General features: G+C 41.4%; 2 protein-coding genes across 20 annotated transcripts in view; both read right to left on the bottom strand.

Moving 5' to 3' along the window:
* LOC118257323 (putative neutral ceramidase C) overlaps window positions 1–1,302 on the bottom strand; it is a 32,380-nt gene extending 31,078 nt beyond the window's left edge. Inside the window, exon 1 of the mRNA XM_050711862.1 lies at window positions 80–1,302. The gene's annotated coding sequence lies outside the window, so the exon portion shown is untranslated. The remainder of the gene's footprint in view (window positions 1–79) is intronic.
* Window positions 1,303–1,440: 138 nt separating this feature from the next.
* Window positions 1,441–13,485, bottom strand: part of SGMS1 (sphingomyelin synthase 1) — an 87,342-nt gene continuing 75,297 nt past the window's right edge. For all 19 annotated transcript variants that reach the window (XM_035565416.2, XM_035566154.2, XM_035566282.2 and 16 more), the window contains 5 exons: window positions 10,762–11,604; window positions 9,619–9,736; window positions 5,325–5,478; window positions 4,431–4,597; window positions 1,441–2,058 (listed from right to left, as the gene is read on the bottom strand). In XM_035565416.2, the coding sequence (XP_035421309.1) occupies window positions 1,879–2,058; window positions 4,431–4,597; window positions 5,325–5,478; window positions 9,619–9,736; window positions 10,762–11,384 (1,242 nt within the window). In that variant the 5' untranslated portion in view covers window positions 11,385–11,604 and the 3' untranslated portion in view covers window positions 1,441–1,878. The remainder of the gene's footprint in view (window positions 2,059–4,430; window positions 4,598–5,324; window positions 5,479–9,618; window positions 9,737–10,761; window positions 11,605–13,485) is intronic.

Raw genomic sequence — 13,485 nt, 5'->3', positions numbered from 1 at the left:
GGCAGAGAAGTAGAGAGAAATCATCAAAAAATAAAATTAAAAAATGACACTTTCACCAATTTCACCATAATGTACTCACATAAATTTGACTTTTTTTTTTTTTCAGTTAAAGCAACAAGATTGGTAGCTCCTGGGGTTATGGGTGTTTACCCTGCAATGTGCTCCATCCCAGCAGTTTTGGGGTAGATTTTTCAAGCCCTGGTGATGGTTCCAAGGAAGGCTTCTCAGATCTGCTCCCAGCTCCCAAACGTTCAGAATCTATTGCATAGCATTTACTTCAGATAAGGCACTGATTTGCCAAAGGTGAACAGCAATTCAAAATCAATGCAGTTTCCATACAGTCCAAATTTGATGGCCTACAGTGCAATAACATGTAAAATTAAAGGCAAAGTTAAGAAGAATAAACCCAACTTTAAATTTAAAATTAATATTAAGAAGATAAAGGAAACTACATTTTTCAAAAGCCTTTTTATTTTCCTTCACCATTGTTGTTTTACAATACAAATATCACCTTGTGAATACACAAAAACCCTACAGAAGATAACTCTGCTTCACGTAAAATACAGAATGGATATATATATATATATTTATATATATATTTTCTCTTCATCATTCTTAAAAAAACTATTTTGTTCTGCACATTGGCAAGATTAGGATAGAATACTTCCCCAGACATACAGTATGTATGGTAGGAGTGAAACTTATAATTACATGCAGTTTCTGCACAAATATTTTAAAGAAATAGAATATCTTTGTTGTTTTTCAACAACATCTCAATACGGGATGGAGAAACCACTCCTAGTTCACTCAGTGATCATTTGTAAAATTCTTAAAAACAGGAATTCATGGCTGTTTTCTTTTTAAAATACAGCTACCAAGTAGACAATAAAGTGATATATTTAGTATGATCTGCCCACAATGTGTGAACAAGATCTGACCCTTTTTATTTGGTTTTTCCCTAGACATGGCAATTTCAACATTATAAGCAAATTTCCAGTTTAATTTAGCTATAAATGCAAAAATTAGTAATTACAGTATATATAATTCTGCTTTCATGGAATACTTTATTTTAAATAAAAACATTTAAGACTGCCTACTAACCATACAATCAAGACAAGAAAGGCACTAGAAACATAGACAAATCTCTCTCTCCCAAGAAGCATTTTCGTTAAATTTTAACTCTCTATTCTCCGACATGTAAAAATCTTTTTAAATTTAATTTTCATACACATTTTGAAAAATAAAGTTAGGAAATACTTAGAAAATCACTTTACAACTTTTTTTTTTTGCACACTTTTTGACACAGTCACTGCAGATTCTACAAAATCCAGATTACCAAACCTTCCTGTGTCTATCGTCTTATTTGTATCACGGTGCAACAGGTAGAAAGATTTCTTGATTTTACCCCAAGGCAGGTATTCAGAAACCTTCATATAGTCATTTGCTAGAAAATGGCTTACAGCCCAATCTTTGGGGCAAGAGATATGAAAAGTATGTTTTCCCAAGAAAATAATATGCATTATTCCCAGACGTGACTGGAAAGACCAGAACTTATGATAGAAAAGATTTCATTTATGCTCTCGCATCATATACAAAGGAACATGGTGATGGGTAATGAAAATCCCAAATCTATTAACAAGAAATGTGTAACAGTGCATGATAAGTTAAATTTTCTTTATTGTTGTCCAACGCAGATCCTTTGGAGAGAAAAAAAGATCACAGTGCTTACCAGGTAACTGAATAGATTAAGTCAAGGTAACTGTTAAAAGAAAGGGTTAGGGAGGGGTTGATTTTTTTTTTTTATGGCATCTTCTTGTATGGAGTTCTTAGCACTTGGGACAGGTCCTTTTCCCCCCCATTTTGTCCATCAACACACTGTTATGTGTCATTCACCAGACGGCTGTATTTCACCTGCCTGCCTCGATGCAGCACCGGCCAGGGGAAGGGCCAGTGGTAGGAGCGAGGTACAATTCCTTGGACATTCTTTTCGAAGTACTGGAAGGGCTTGTACCACCAGACCCTCGCAAGGAGGTTGGTTTGGGAAGCTTCTTTTAGCACCTGCAGAAAGATAATTAGGGAAAAAAAAAAAAAAAGAATTACAAGAGAGCACACCACTTGCATGACTTCACTGCATGTTGATTTCTACCATACATCAGTGGCATTCTGCTTACAGCTGTTTCCAAAAATCTCTTGGTATGTCAAACAAATCTACACGCCAAACAAATCTACATGGACAAAGATCAAGAGGAGCCAAGATACTTTTCCACAGCCTTCCTGCACACATGACCAGTTGCTCTGAAGTAAGGCTCACCATCATTTCCAAGTCCTCAGCTGCTAAACAGCCCCATTGGAAAAAAGTGATGGGCAAGAAAGGTCAATCTCACTTCTCTGTTGGAAATGGAAAAGACCCACCCCAAAGCATGGCTGTTTCCATAATTATACTTGAAATCATCTGTAGCTCCAGTATCCTTTGCAAGTCCACTTGTGTGCATGCACACCAGTGAGCAAGGCACCTCAACCCATCCAGAGGAGGGAGCGAACCCTGCCCCAGCCTCCGCATGCTCTCAAACCACATCCACCCACCCATTTGCTTCTCCTAGCAAAAGCAAGCCACAGCTGAGACAAAAGGAGTGGGTGAGGAAGTCATGCAACTACCTCGCTGCACGTTTGTTATGACAGAACAGGGAAGAGCTGTATCGGCCCACTGGGAAGTGTAAACACAGGACTTGTATACCAAGCTTTCTTTCCGTGTTATAAACTCACATGTAAAAAAAACAATTGTCTTTAATGCTGGGGTTACTTCTGCTTTCAATTTTAAGGTCAATCACAAGCCACAGGCCTCTGCACGTGGAGCAGCACCAGGAAGAGGCACTAGGACACAAAGTAAGGCACTAGGCCCAGGTAAGGAGCCAGGGATTGGCATTTCCCAACATCCCAGCAGATTAGGGAAGCAATGCTGAGCCATCTTCTGTGAGTCACACCATGCAATGAAACAGGTACATTTCTATACATGAAGGCGAAGAGTTTTTCTGAAGCAAGTCCTCATTAGCACTCAGGGTAACTCTGGCTTCAGCAGCTTCCAGCTTGGAAACATGGCCACTCAGCACTGTCATTCTGACAGAGCACAGGAGCAAATCTGAGGCATGGAACTCAGTCCAGTGCTATATGACAACAGATAGGAAGTTTAAACACAGACTGCTGTCAAACACAGCAGGTCCTGAACTGGCTAAACATTAAGCTGCATTCTTTGCAATCACGCATTTGGAGGGAGAAATCTACAACAAGGCTTGACTGTGGGGTACTGCTTCAAGCAGAATCAAAGCCACAGGAATAATATATGACATGGTAGCTAGACGACCCTGGTATGAACTAAAAATCATCACTGCCATAATATTAACTAACTTCCTACCATCACAGGAGGCTTTTATCAAGCATAATAAACTGGACTCATATGCAACAGGCAAGCAAAATATCTTCTCCATGTTGTGCAGAAAAAAAAATACTTGGACACTGATTTGTTGTTACAGACCTAAGAGAAGTTATCTTAAGTTTCTCTTAACTCACTATGTGTCCTCTCCACAGATAACAGAATTGTGCATTTTTGCTCACAGTCTTAGGCAATGGTAAGCTCATCTTTTCACTAGCTCATCCAGTTCACTGACAGGAAAGTAAGAACAAAGAAAATGGCACAAGACCTCATTTAGACCTTCGTATCACTTACGGCTGCTCTCTGATCAAGTATTTCAGTGTTGTAAAAAACATAATTTGTTATCTCCCATCATGTGATGCATCTCCTCCTAAGCAGCTCCTTCTTCTCAGTATTTCCCCCATCACCCCATTTTTCATGTCTTCTCAGGCACAGACCTTAGGACAGGAGCAGCCTGGGCTCTCACCCACCATCCTCCAAAAGGAAAGTATTTCCCTTGGTTAGAGGAGCGAACTTACCCACTTGGAAACACTTTGAAAAACTGGTTCATTCTTTGTGAAGCCTCATACTGTTCTTCAAGAGACCTATCACTCAAATAAAGGGCACACAACAGAATACAAGGTATTCTGGTACCCAGGTAGCTTAAAGAAGTACCACTTCTAAATGGTTTGCTCTAATACAACAAAACCTCCTCTTCAGCCCAAATTCAGAGAGACTTCAAAAAAATGAGGTTACACAGCCAAAGGAGGTAGGCCTGCTTGCCTGCCTGCAGGAACACCTTCAGATATTTTTTGCGGTCAAGGCACAAGATGAACCCAACCAATGACGCTTCTTCTTTCCTGCAAGCCCAAAGTAAAGGGGGAAGAGCAGGGTGCTTCACAAGAGATGGGTGCTTGTCCATTCCTACTTCTGCAGAAAGGCTCAAGGCAAAGTGTGGATATTCACCCACTGCCACGCTACAGCAAGCAGAGCCATGTGGATCCAGAGACTGGGAGAAACTCACTTGCTGGTTGGCCATCGTGTGATACCACCAGAAAAGTCTTGTAGTGATGTAGTAAGCCACCACCACGTCCACAGTGTAGTGGTCATGAGCAAGGAGGATGCAGAACATCCCAACCATGCTGAGCGTCCAGCAAAGCCAGTGATACCACCAGAGTCGCCGTGGGGAATCTGTAAAGAAGCACAAGCAATGATTATTTCAAAGTGTAATGTTATTGGTGCTCAAGACTACTGCTGTAATCAGCAGAGGACACAGCCTGCAATCCTGAGTGGATAGTGCGATGCCAGCATTAAGATTAAGAGCAGGAATGCTGAGATCACAAAAGAAGCATCATTCTCTTAGGGTGTGACTCTACCCACGAGAACAATTTAATAAGATACTTGGAAAATAGAAAGGTTATGAAATCTTTGAGAAAGACGCCTGACATAAAAATCTAACGTATTCTGGTCTGTAGCATCAACTGTTTTGTACTTCAATATTGACTCTATATAGCTGACAATCCATTCCTCCTGCTTTTCATAGGAGATAAATGTATGCATTAATTCTTGCAAAATGAGCAACCTTGCATTTAGCATGGCATCTATCTCTCTCTAGACAAGGAGATACATAGTTAAAGTACCATTCATCAGGCAGGGTGCAGTGAAAGTATAAACTATATTTTAAAGAAAATAGTTTTGAAATAAAATGCATAATTCAGTCATCTACATAGTAAAGCGTTTAGCTTTGTCTCCAAAGTTTTCTTTTTCAGTAAGGCCTATGTCCTTGAAGTAGTGTTACTTTTCTTTAAATTGAAAGGGGTGCATTTTTACTTTAATTGTATTTACTAATCATAATAATGCTTTAATAAGCAGATAATTTATACAACAGGAAATTCACCATGAACAGTGACAAACTTACATTCTTTGATAAATAAGTATGTAAGAGTTAATATGACGGTGTGACCGCTGTACAGATAGTCACCGCACATGTTGTGGGATCCTGTGATGGACAATCCTCCACCAGCAATCAGTTTCATTATCCTTCGCAGATGAGATTCCCAGTCTCCAAAAAGCTGGTGAAAGAGTGAAACACAAACGTGTGGTAACATATCAGCAGTAACTTCCCTAAATTTAAAGCATGGCATTAGCCAGCAACTTTGTCTCTCTCTTATTCTCTCTTTTTGCGTTGCTTTTTATTCAGTAAATCCTACCACCTTTCCCAAAAGCCAACAATATATTTCCAGAGGAAAAGAAAAAAGACTGGAAATGAGACTTTTTTTTTTTAATGATCCTTTGCATGCATTATAGCGAGTCTTCACATGAGTACAGGCTGCACACACCTGCATTCATTTGTTTCGAGTATTATTTTATTTGAAGTATTCCCAAGATAGGGAATCAAAGAAATTGTTACAATTCCCTATAAATATAATCACCTGAAGGATTACTGTTTTCTCCTGCACTCACAGAATAGAATGAAGAAGGAAATATTATTTACACATATAGATATTTATGGAAGTACGCACATGTGTAAAAAATCCCTTTACCTGGTCACTTTTGGTTGCGATGAAAAACATGGCATTTTTCAGTATAATACTGAATCAGAAGAACGGTCCAAGAAGTGTTAAACTCCTGTCCGTGCCTACACTCAAGAGTTCCACACTTATGGTAAAACAGGCAGGTGAGCAAAAATTGTTTTCTGTTATTCATAAATACTTATTACTGCTACCATGGCATAATCTTTATCTGAGGTCTTTGCTAAAGCCTTTGCTAAAGTTCATGGCTGTGCGGGAAAATATTTTAGCAGGAATCTTCAAGCAGAGGTAATAGGTTCAGACTTTTTATTCATTATATCCTTGGGAGATGCCACATATGTGCAGTGAGGATCAAAATAATGACTATTGGAAAACCTAGGAATTCTGTAATACAGTCTCAAAAATCCAGTTTCACAAAAAGAAAAGGGGTTAAAAATATTCCTATATTTTTATAGGCTATAGTTAGAAATTTGTCATGTTCTTTAAACATCTGTTTTCCCTTCTGTTCAAGAGGCAAAGCACTTCAAATAAATCAAACTTTATTTAACTGATCTTGTTCATAACAACACAAGCCCTACAGATGATAATCCAACAGAAAATAAGATGAACTGCCCAACCTGTACATCCAGCTGCCTAACGTCACATTTAACACACAAAATAGAGCATCTCACTCACTTCAACATCTATGGCATCCCCTGCCCTGCCTTGAAAAGCCTTCAAAATCATTTCTTTCCACCTCACATTGCAAAAGAACAAGAAATGGTGTTTGTCAGCACACGGTGCCAATTCTGCAAGGGCTTCCATTCACACGATCCACACGAGCAACACGGACGTTCCTCACACCCAAGGGATATGCTCTGAACAACCTCCAACACACCATGTTGGCTCAGAATGTGTTGCTGAAAACCTCTGATTTGCCTTTGGAAAGCCAAATCGAAGCAAACCAAGATCTTCTTGCCCCTTTCCTTCCTACCAAGTGCCCTACAGGCAGTCGGCAGCATCCCCAGACCTTGCTTTTGCTGCTTCCAGCTCTAACACCAGCCCAACTGTTAAACAAATCCACAAAAATGTGCGCTGTGGGAAAAGCCCAACCAGGATGTGCTAAGCACCTCCGGGACCCAGCAGGAAGCAGGAACCATCTGAGCTCAAAGGAGGCAGCCAAATGGATCAGTGCACTCAGTGTGCTGGATCCTTACCTCATTTTATCGTCCACAGCAACCACTCAACAGCCAGACGAGAACATAGAACCCCCGACTGGCCATTGCAGGTATCTTCCTCCTTTGTTTTAAAGCTCCTTCTTGCTTTAACAATGGGAAATTGTACTTTTTGGACAGATCTACCAAAGCTTTTGTAGCATTTAAATATTTCCTGCTTGCAGTTCCTTACAAAACTTAAAAATGCTCCCCAAAACTGCTCTTCACAATCCCCTGCAGCTCAGTAAGGTGTTGAGAAGTTTTTTCCCACCACTGTATTTATAGCTTTCAAGAAAGCCCAGCTGATCTTTTTGAGCAGGGCAATAGAAGGACACAACATTGGCTTGTCTTTACTTGAGTAATGAGAACTACTTGCCAATGCTGTAAATTTACAAAAATGGCAGATTTACTCACTTTGCTCCCTGTGTGTTTTTTTAAGTTTCATAATAGCTGACTGATCAAATACAATGTTGCCTCCTCTCCCCCTCACTTTTCTTTACAAAAGACTTAGGTCCCTCAAGAAGCCACATGTGGCTTGGCAAATCCTCTGGGCCGTCAAACAAACAATACAGCACGTTTGTTGGCTTTACTTCCCTGAGGAACCCGAGCGTTTCAGCTCTGTTTGTCCCACAGGCTTGTATGTACCAGCAATCTTCAACAAAGTTGTGACAGCACGTGTATCAAGCCAAAACACGATCTTGATTTATGACTTTGCTACCTGTCATCTAATTCATGGCTGTGCACACAAACCTGCTGAACTGTGCATGCTGAAGATGTTTAGATGTTTCACAGAAATTAGCCCCCGTCCCCCCCCTTTCTCCTGTCTGTGCTATAACTTACGTAGAAGGGGCAAGGAAATGAACTGCTACGGAGAAAGAACATGTGTGTCTAATACACAAACCTTGTTTCCTGTGCCTGTGTGAGAGAGATGGATCATGGAATCACCAAATCATTCAGGTTGGAAAAGAACTCTAAGATCATCTAGTCCAACCCTTAACATGGTACCGACAAGTTCACCACTAAACCATGTTACTGAGTTCTAGAGCTACATGTTTCCTGAAGACCACCAGGGGTGGTGACTCAACCACTTCCCTGGGCAGCCTGTTCCAATACCACACAACTCTCTCCGCAAAGACTGAAAAACTCCTAATACCCAACCTAAACCTCCCCTGGCACAACTTGAGGCCCTTTCCCCTCATCTCATCACTTGCTCTTGGGACAAGAGCCTGATCCCCACCTCACTACAACCTCCTTTAAGGTAATTGTAATAAGGTCAATAAGATCTCCCCTGAGCCTCCTCTTCTCCAGACTAAACAACCCCAGTGCCCTCAGCCACTCCGCACAGGACTTGTGTGCCAGGCCCTTCACCAGCTTCGTAGCCCTTTTCTGGACATACTCCAGGGCCTCGATGACCTTCTTGTAGTGAGGGGCCCAAAGCTGAACACAGTACTCGAGGTGCGGCCTCACCAGAGCAGAGTACAGGAGGACGATCACCTCCCTGGTCCTGCTGGCTGCACTAGTCCTGATACAACCAGGATGCCGTTGGCCTTCTTGGCCACCTGGGCACGCTGCCGGCTCATGTTCAGGCGAGCATCGACCAACACCCCCAGGTCCTTTTCCTCTGCACAGCTTTCCAGCCACCCTGCCCCAAGCCTGTAGTGTTGCATGGGGTTGTTGTGACCAAAGTGCAGGAGCCGGCACTTGGCCTTGCTGAACCTTGTACAGTTGGCCTCAATCCAGCTTATCCAGATTCCTCTGCAGAGCCCTCCTACCCTCGAGCAGATCAACACATCCCCCCAACTTGGTGTCATCTGCAAACTTACTGAGGATACAACAACACTCCTTGTTTCATGAATTACCATGAATTACCCTTCAACACTGACTGAAAGAGATTTGTCTAAACAACTCCATCTCAGTAACTTGGTTTCAGCCATGGTTTTCTTAAGACTGTTTTATTTTTTGGCACAACAAACAGAGCTAGTTCAAGGAGGAAGGGGCCAAGTGTTTGCACTAACGCAATTGCAATATATGCAGGGGCAAATAGCAGCAAAGGGGAGAGTTTTTCATATGAAACTTGCCTTAAAAAGTCTCTTTGGGTCAATTTCAAGTACAAATCATAATCAGATTTGACACACTGAAGTGTTTAGAAATGTGTCACATATGGAACTTCTGTAGGTAGCAACCTTTGACCGCTTCAGTGGAGACAAAAAAATGCTGAACATACAAATCAGTTCCAACTCCTAGAGAAATTACATAGATTTACACTTTTTGAAGGATGAAAATGCTTGCCCTGCCCAAAAGCAAATTGTCAGCACCTTAGCCAAGAGGGAAGCTGATGATCTGCAGATGGAAGTCTCCCTGTGATGCCAAGTTGGTATTTCAAATTAGTAGCAATCACTGTGAAAGGACTGCTCACGGTTTTGGTATCAGCAAGACAAGGGGAAAACAATAAGATTAAAATAAAGAAAAGTAGCAAGACGAAGTTTACCTTTGGAGAACACTTGAAATGCATGCCAGGTACTGGGAGTGTAGTTACATACATTGTAATACACCGATACAAATATAGTGTGCCAACTATACAGAAAAATCTTCTGCTAATTATAGACCTAGAAGGAAAAAAAAAAAAAGAGAGGAAAAAGAAAAAGGAGGTTACTCAATGCAAATACAACACGCAAAGGTAAATAAAACACACAAGCTAGTTACTTTTCTCTTCTTGATGCTTTTGAAATTCATGACTTATTCATCTATATCAACTTGCACCTGTGGATACTGAATTCCTTTACAAATATTCCCACGCTTTACAGGTCAGAAGTACACAAACAACTCAACTAACATTACCCATGAAGTTGATTACATGAAATTTAAGGATTAGAATACAAAAGCCTGCTCAGATTTAGTGCTGAAGACATTAAAAGGGATTTCATGCCCCACACCCCTCCATTAACTTAGATTGGTCACTAATTTTCCAATCAAAGCAGGGGATAAAGTTACTGCCTTTCATCTTACAAAGAAAATATTGTAAGTTAATTTCTGCTGACACACACCCTTTAGTAATTACAAAGGATTGCTTTAGAAGAAATAGCTTGTATGACCCAAATGAATGAGAACATATCTTTATTGAGCGGCATTAAGAGAGGAAGCAATTCACATCAGCAGTAAAACATCCCAAATATACATTTAGAGCTGCATTGGCCACAGGATAGGGTGTTTCCATAGGAAACCACTCTCCAGGCAAGCAGCTGTAGCCGCATGAGATTCACTAAGTGATGGCTGCCAGTAAGTTGCTGAATTCTGGGGTAACGTAGGGCAGTTCTGCAGAAACAGTGAGACCACCCATTGTAAAGGGCTGCAAGTTCGACTTGGAAGTGACTGCCAGCCCCAAAACAGGCCTACTGAGTTTCACTGCTACCTACCAAGTAAAATGTCATAAGGAAAGAACCATGGCAATTAAATCCCTTCCAGCACACCCATCAGGATGGAAAGCAAACTATATCTGTCTTGCATAACTTTCAGCAAAGAGAAAAAAGTAGTAAAAAGAGTAAAACCAGTAAAAAGAGTAAACCAGTGTCTGACCTCCAAAAGCCGTCACAAGTATGTACACGAGCACTTGGTTTCCGAAGATATTACTTACTTGTATTTTAACAGCAGCCACTGAACAAACCAGAGTCCTACAAGGATCATGCCGTTAATTTCACAAATAGAAAAGGCCCATTGCACCCGATCAAAACGATCAAAAAATGCATCTGGTAGGGGAGGCTGCACCTCCTTGGGAGGCACTCTTTCATGAACAACTGAGATAGTCACTGTGGTAAAGATGAAACAAAAAAGTGCATAAATAAAAGCCAGGAAAGTCTTCCCCCATTCCATGGGATACTGTGAGCGCTCTGGCTCTGGCATGGGGATCTTTATCATCTCCTTCTTATACCCATTTGGCACCCCGTTCAGCTTCATTTTACTACTAAAGCCATTTTCATGTGTGGCATTGCTCATGCTGACGCGGATGTGCCCATTGATGTGCCCGTTTTTGTGAGCCTCGATGTGATGAGCCATTTTTAAGGTCTCAATCATGTGCAATAGCCGCTGTCCACTGTCGGAAGACACCCGGGAAAGAGGTGTCTTCTTGAAATCCTCCTCCGTCAGGTTGATCAAATCCTGTCCAGTGAAGCTCTTCAACGGCTCACAATACTCCGGCACAGCATTTTCTGTTAGCCAGTTTGTCACCTCTTCGGGCGACCACAACACCACTTCTTTCATCTCGCCAGGCAGCTGGAGCGCAGTCTCACATTGATTTTAAATTGGGCAGCAGTCACTGTGACTCCAGTGCATCAGAAAGCTCTTCCTTGGCTTCATCTTGTCCGAGGAAGCAGTTTGGCAAGAGACAAGTCTCTGTCTCTAACCATCTGATGTGAGCACCCAGGCACCGTGAAAAGTGCAGGAAATGGTTCAGTTCATATTCGTGTTGGCATTCTTCTTCCTGTGGAGGAAGGGGGAAAAATGTAATTAAGAGAGTATTTACCAAACGTTTGCGTTTCATGTTCGAAGACAAAATTTATGCCAAATAGCCAGACTCGGGCCTGGAAAAGATTAATCAATTTGAGTGCTAGCACTTGTACACACCCTGTCCCTTCTGAGCTTGCTACAGGCTACTCAAGAGCATTAACAATTTTGTATTAAAAACACTGCTTTGCAGCTGTGGCAAGGACTCCTTTTTGCTCCATATTTGTGAGGTTTTCTATTACTGTTCAGTTCTGGTCCATAACCAGTACCCAAATCCCTCTTAAAATCATAATACTAACAGATTTAAGGATTTACAGAGCAAACGGTCATGTCACAAATCTTCTTTTCCCCCACGACCCAGTGGTATCTTATCAAACACACTGCACCTAGTTACTGAATGATATGCCTGGCTTCTGTTCTGCAAGGAAAAAAAAAGAGTCTAGTGTACCACACCAAATGCTTTTCTACAAGTCAGCAACAAAAAATGATGTAGATAAAGCAAAGCTATATGGTCTGAAAAAGTATCAGAAGGAAAATCAATGCCCAAACAGGCTATGCTGAAAATAAACCGAAGCATTTAAGTTTGCAGAGCAGATGTTTAGCAGCTCTTCAAGGTAAATTTTATGGTTTCCATGGTACACTGCTAGAATTCAGATGTCTACAGTAAGCTACAAATGAAGTAGTAGAAAAATAGTGGATGAAAAGCTTGACAAGTAGGCCCATGTGAACTGAATGAGGCTCAACAAGCACAGGGTGCTGCACCGGGGTCGGGGCAATCCCAGACAGGAGGACAGACTGGGAGAAGAACTCACTGAGAGCAGCCCTGTAGAGAAAGAGTTGGGGAGTTTTAGTGGACAAAAAGCTCAACGTGAGCCAGCAGTGCATGCTTGCAGCCCAGAAGGGCAACTGTGGGAGAGGAGATTTAGATTAGATGCTTGGAGGAAATTTTTCACTCAGAGCATGGTGAGGCACTGGCACAGGTTGCCCAGAGAGGTTGTGGATGCCCCATCCCTGGAGGTGTTTAAGGCCAGGTTGAACAAGGCCCTGAGCAACCTGATCTAGTGGGTGGTGTCTCTGCCTATGGCAGGGGCTTGGAACCAGAGGTCTCTGAGGTTCCTCCCAACCCGAGCTCTATGAAAAATGAAAGTGAAACTGGGGGAGGGTTGGAAAAAAAGGAACTGTGTAAAAAATTTCTACATCCAGTTAATTAGAAAAAATAGCAAGCTTGGAAAAGCTGTTCAATTACAAAATTTACAGTAAAACAGATGTTACTTGCTAGAATCTCTTACTGCATTTCTAAGATATGGGCAGCAAAATCCTTAGCACGATGCAACGATGACACAGCAGTGTATACCAACAGCAAATGCCCAGAAGTGAAATATTTATACAAAACACAGTCCTCTCCAGAGCAGAGAAAAAAACATCGAGTACTCCTATTACCAGCTTGCCATCCCACTGACCAAGCCTGCCAGGCTTCCTTCCCAACTATTCGATTTTGCTCCCATTTTATCAAAGTCTCTCCTGCAGAAGACCACGGTATCATAAACACCAAGTGACCTAAAGAAAGTAACGGCACAGGAAAAAACTGCTTTGCGTTTTCAGAAGTCATATCATGCCTTTATCAGCTTAAAGAGTATTTTTAGCTTCTTACGAACTACCGGAGTATGTCTGTATTTTGTCACATGGAACAGAGCTTCCACTCAGAGAAAACAAAATAATCTATAATGCTGGCAAGATTTGAATATAAAAGGTACAAAACAGATACAGACCTATGTTCCTTTGCAAAACTTGACTATGCAGCACATAAACATATTTTTTGACCTACTATGTCTAAATTGAGCAAGAAACATAATTTTAT

The sequence above is a fragment of the Cygnus atratus genome, chromosome 7, assembly GCF_013377495.2.
Source record: "Cygnus atratus isolate AKBS03 ecotype Queensland, Australia chromosome 7, CAtr_DNAZoo_HiC_assembly, whole genome shotgun sequence".
In the NCBI taxonomy this organism is placed as follows: domain Eukaryota; kingdom Metazoa; phylum Chordata; class Aves; order Anseriformes; family Anatidae; genus Cygnus; species Cygnus atratus.
The sequence above is the reverse complement of the archived record's forward strand: the minus strand, read 5'-3'. Positions and strand labels throughout refer to the sequence as shown.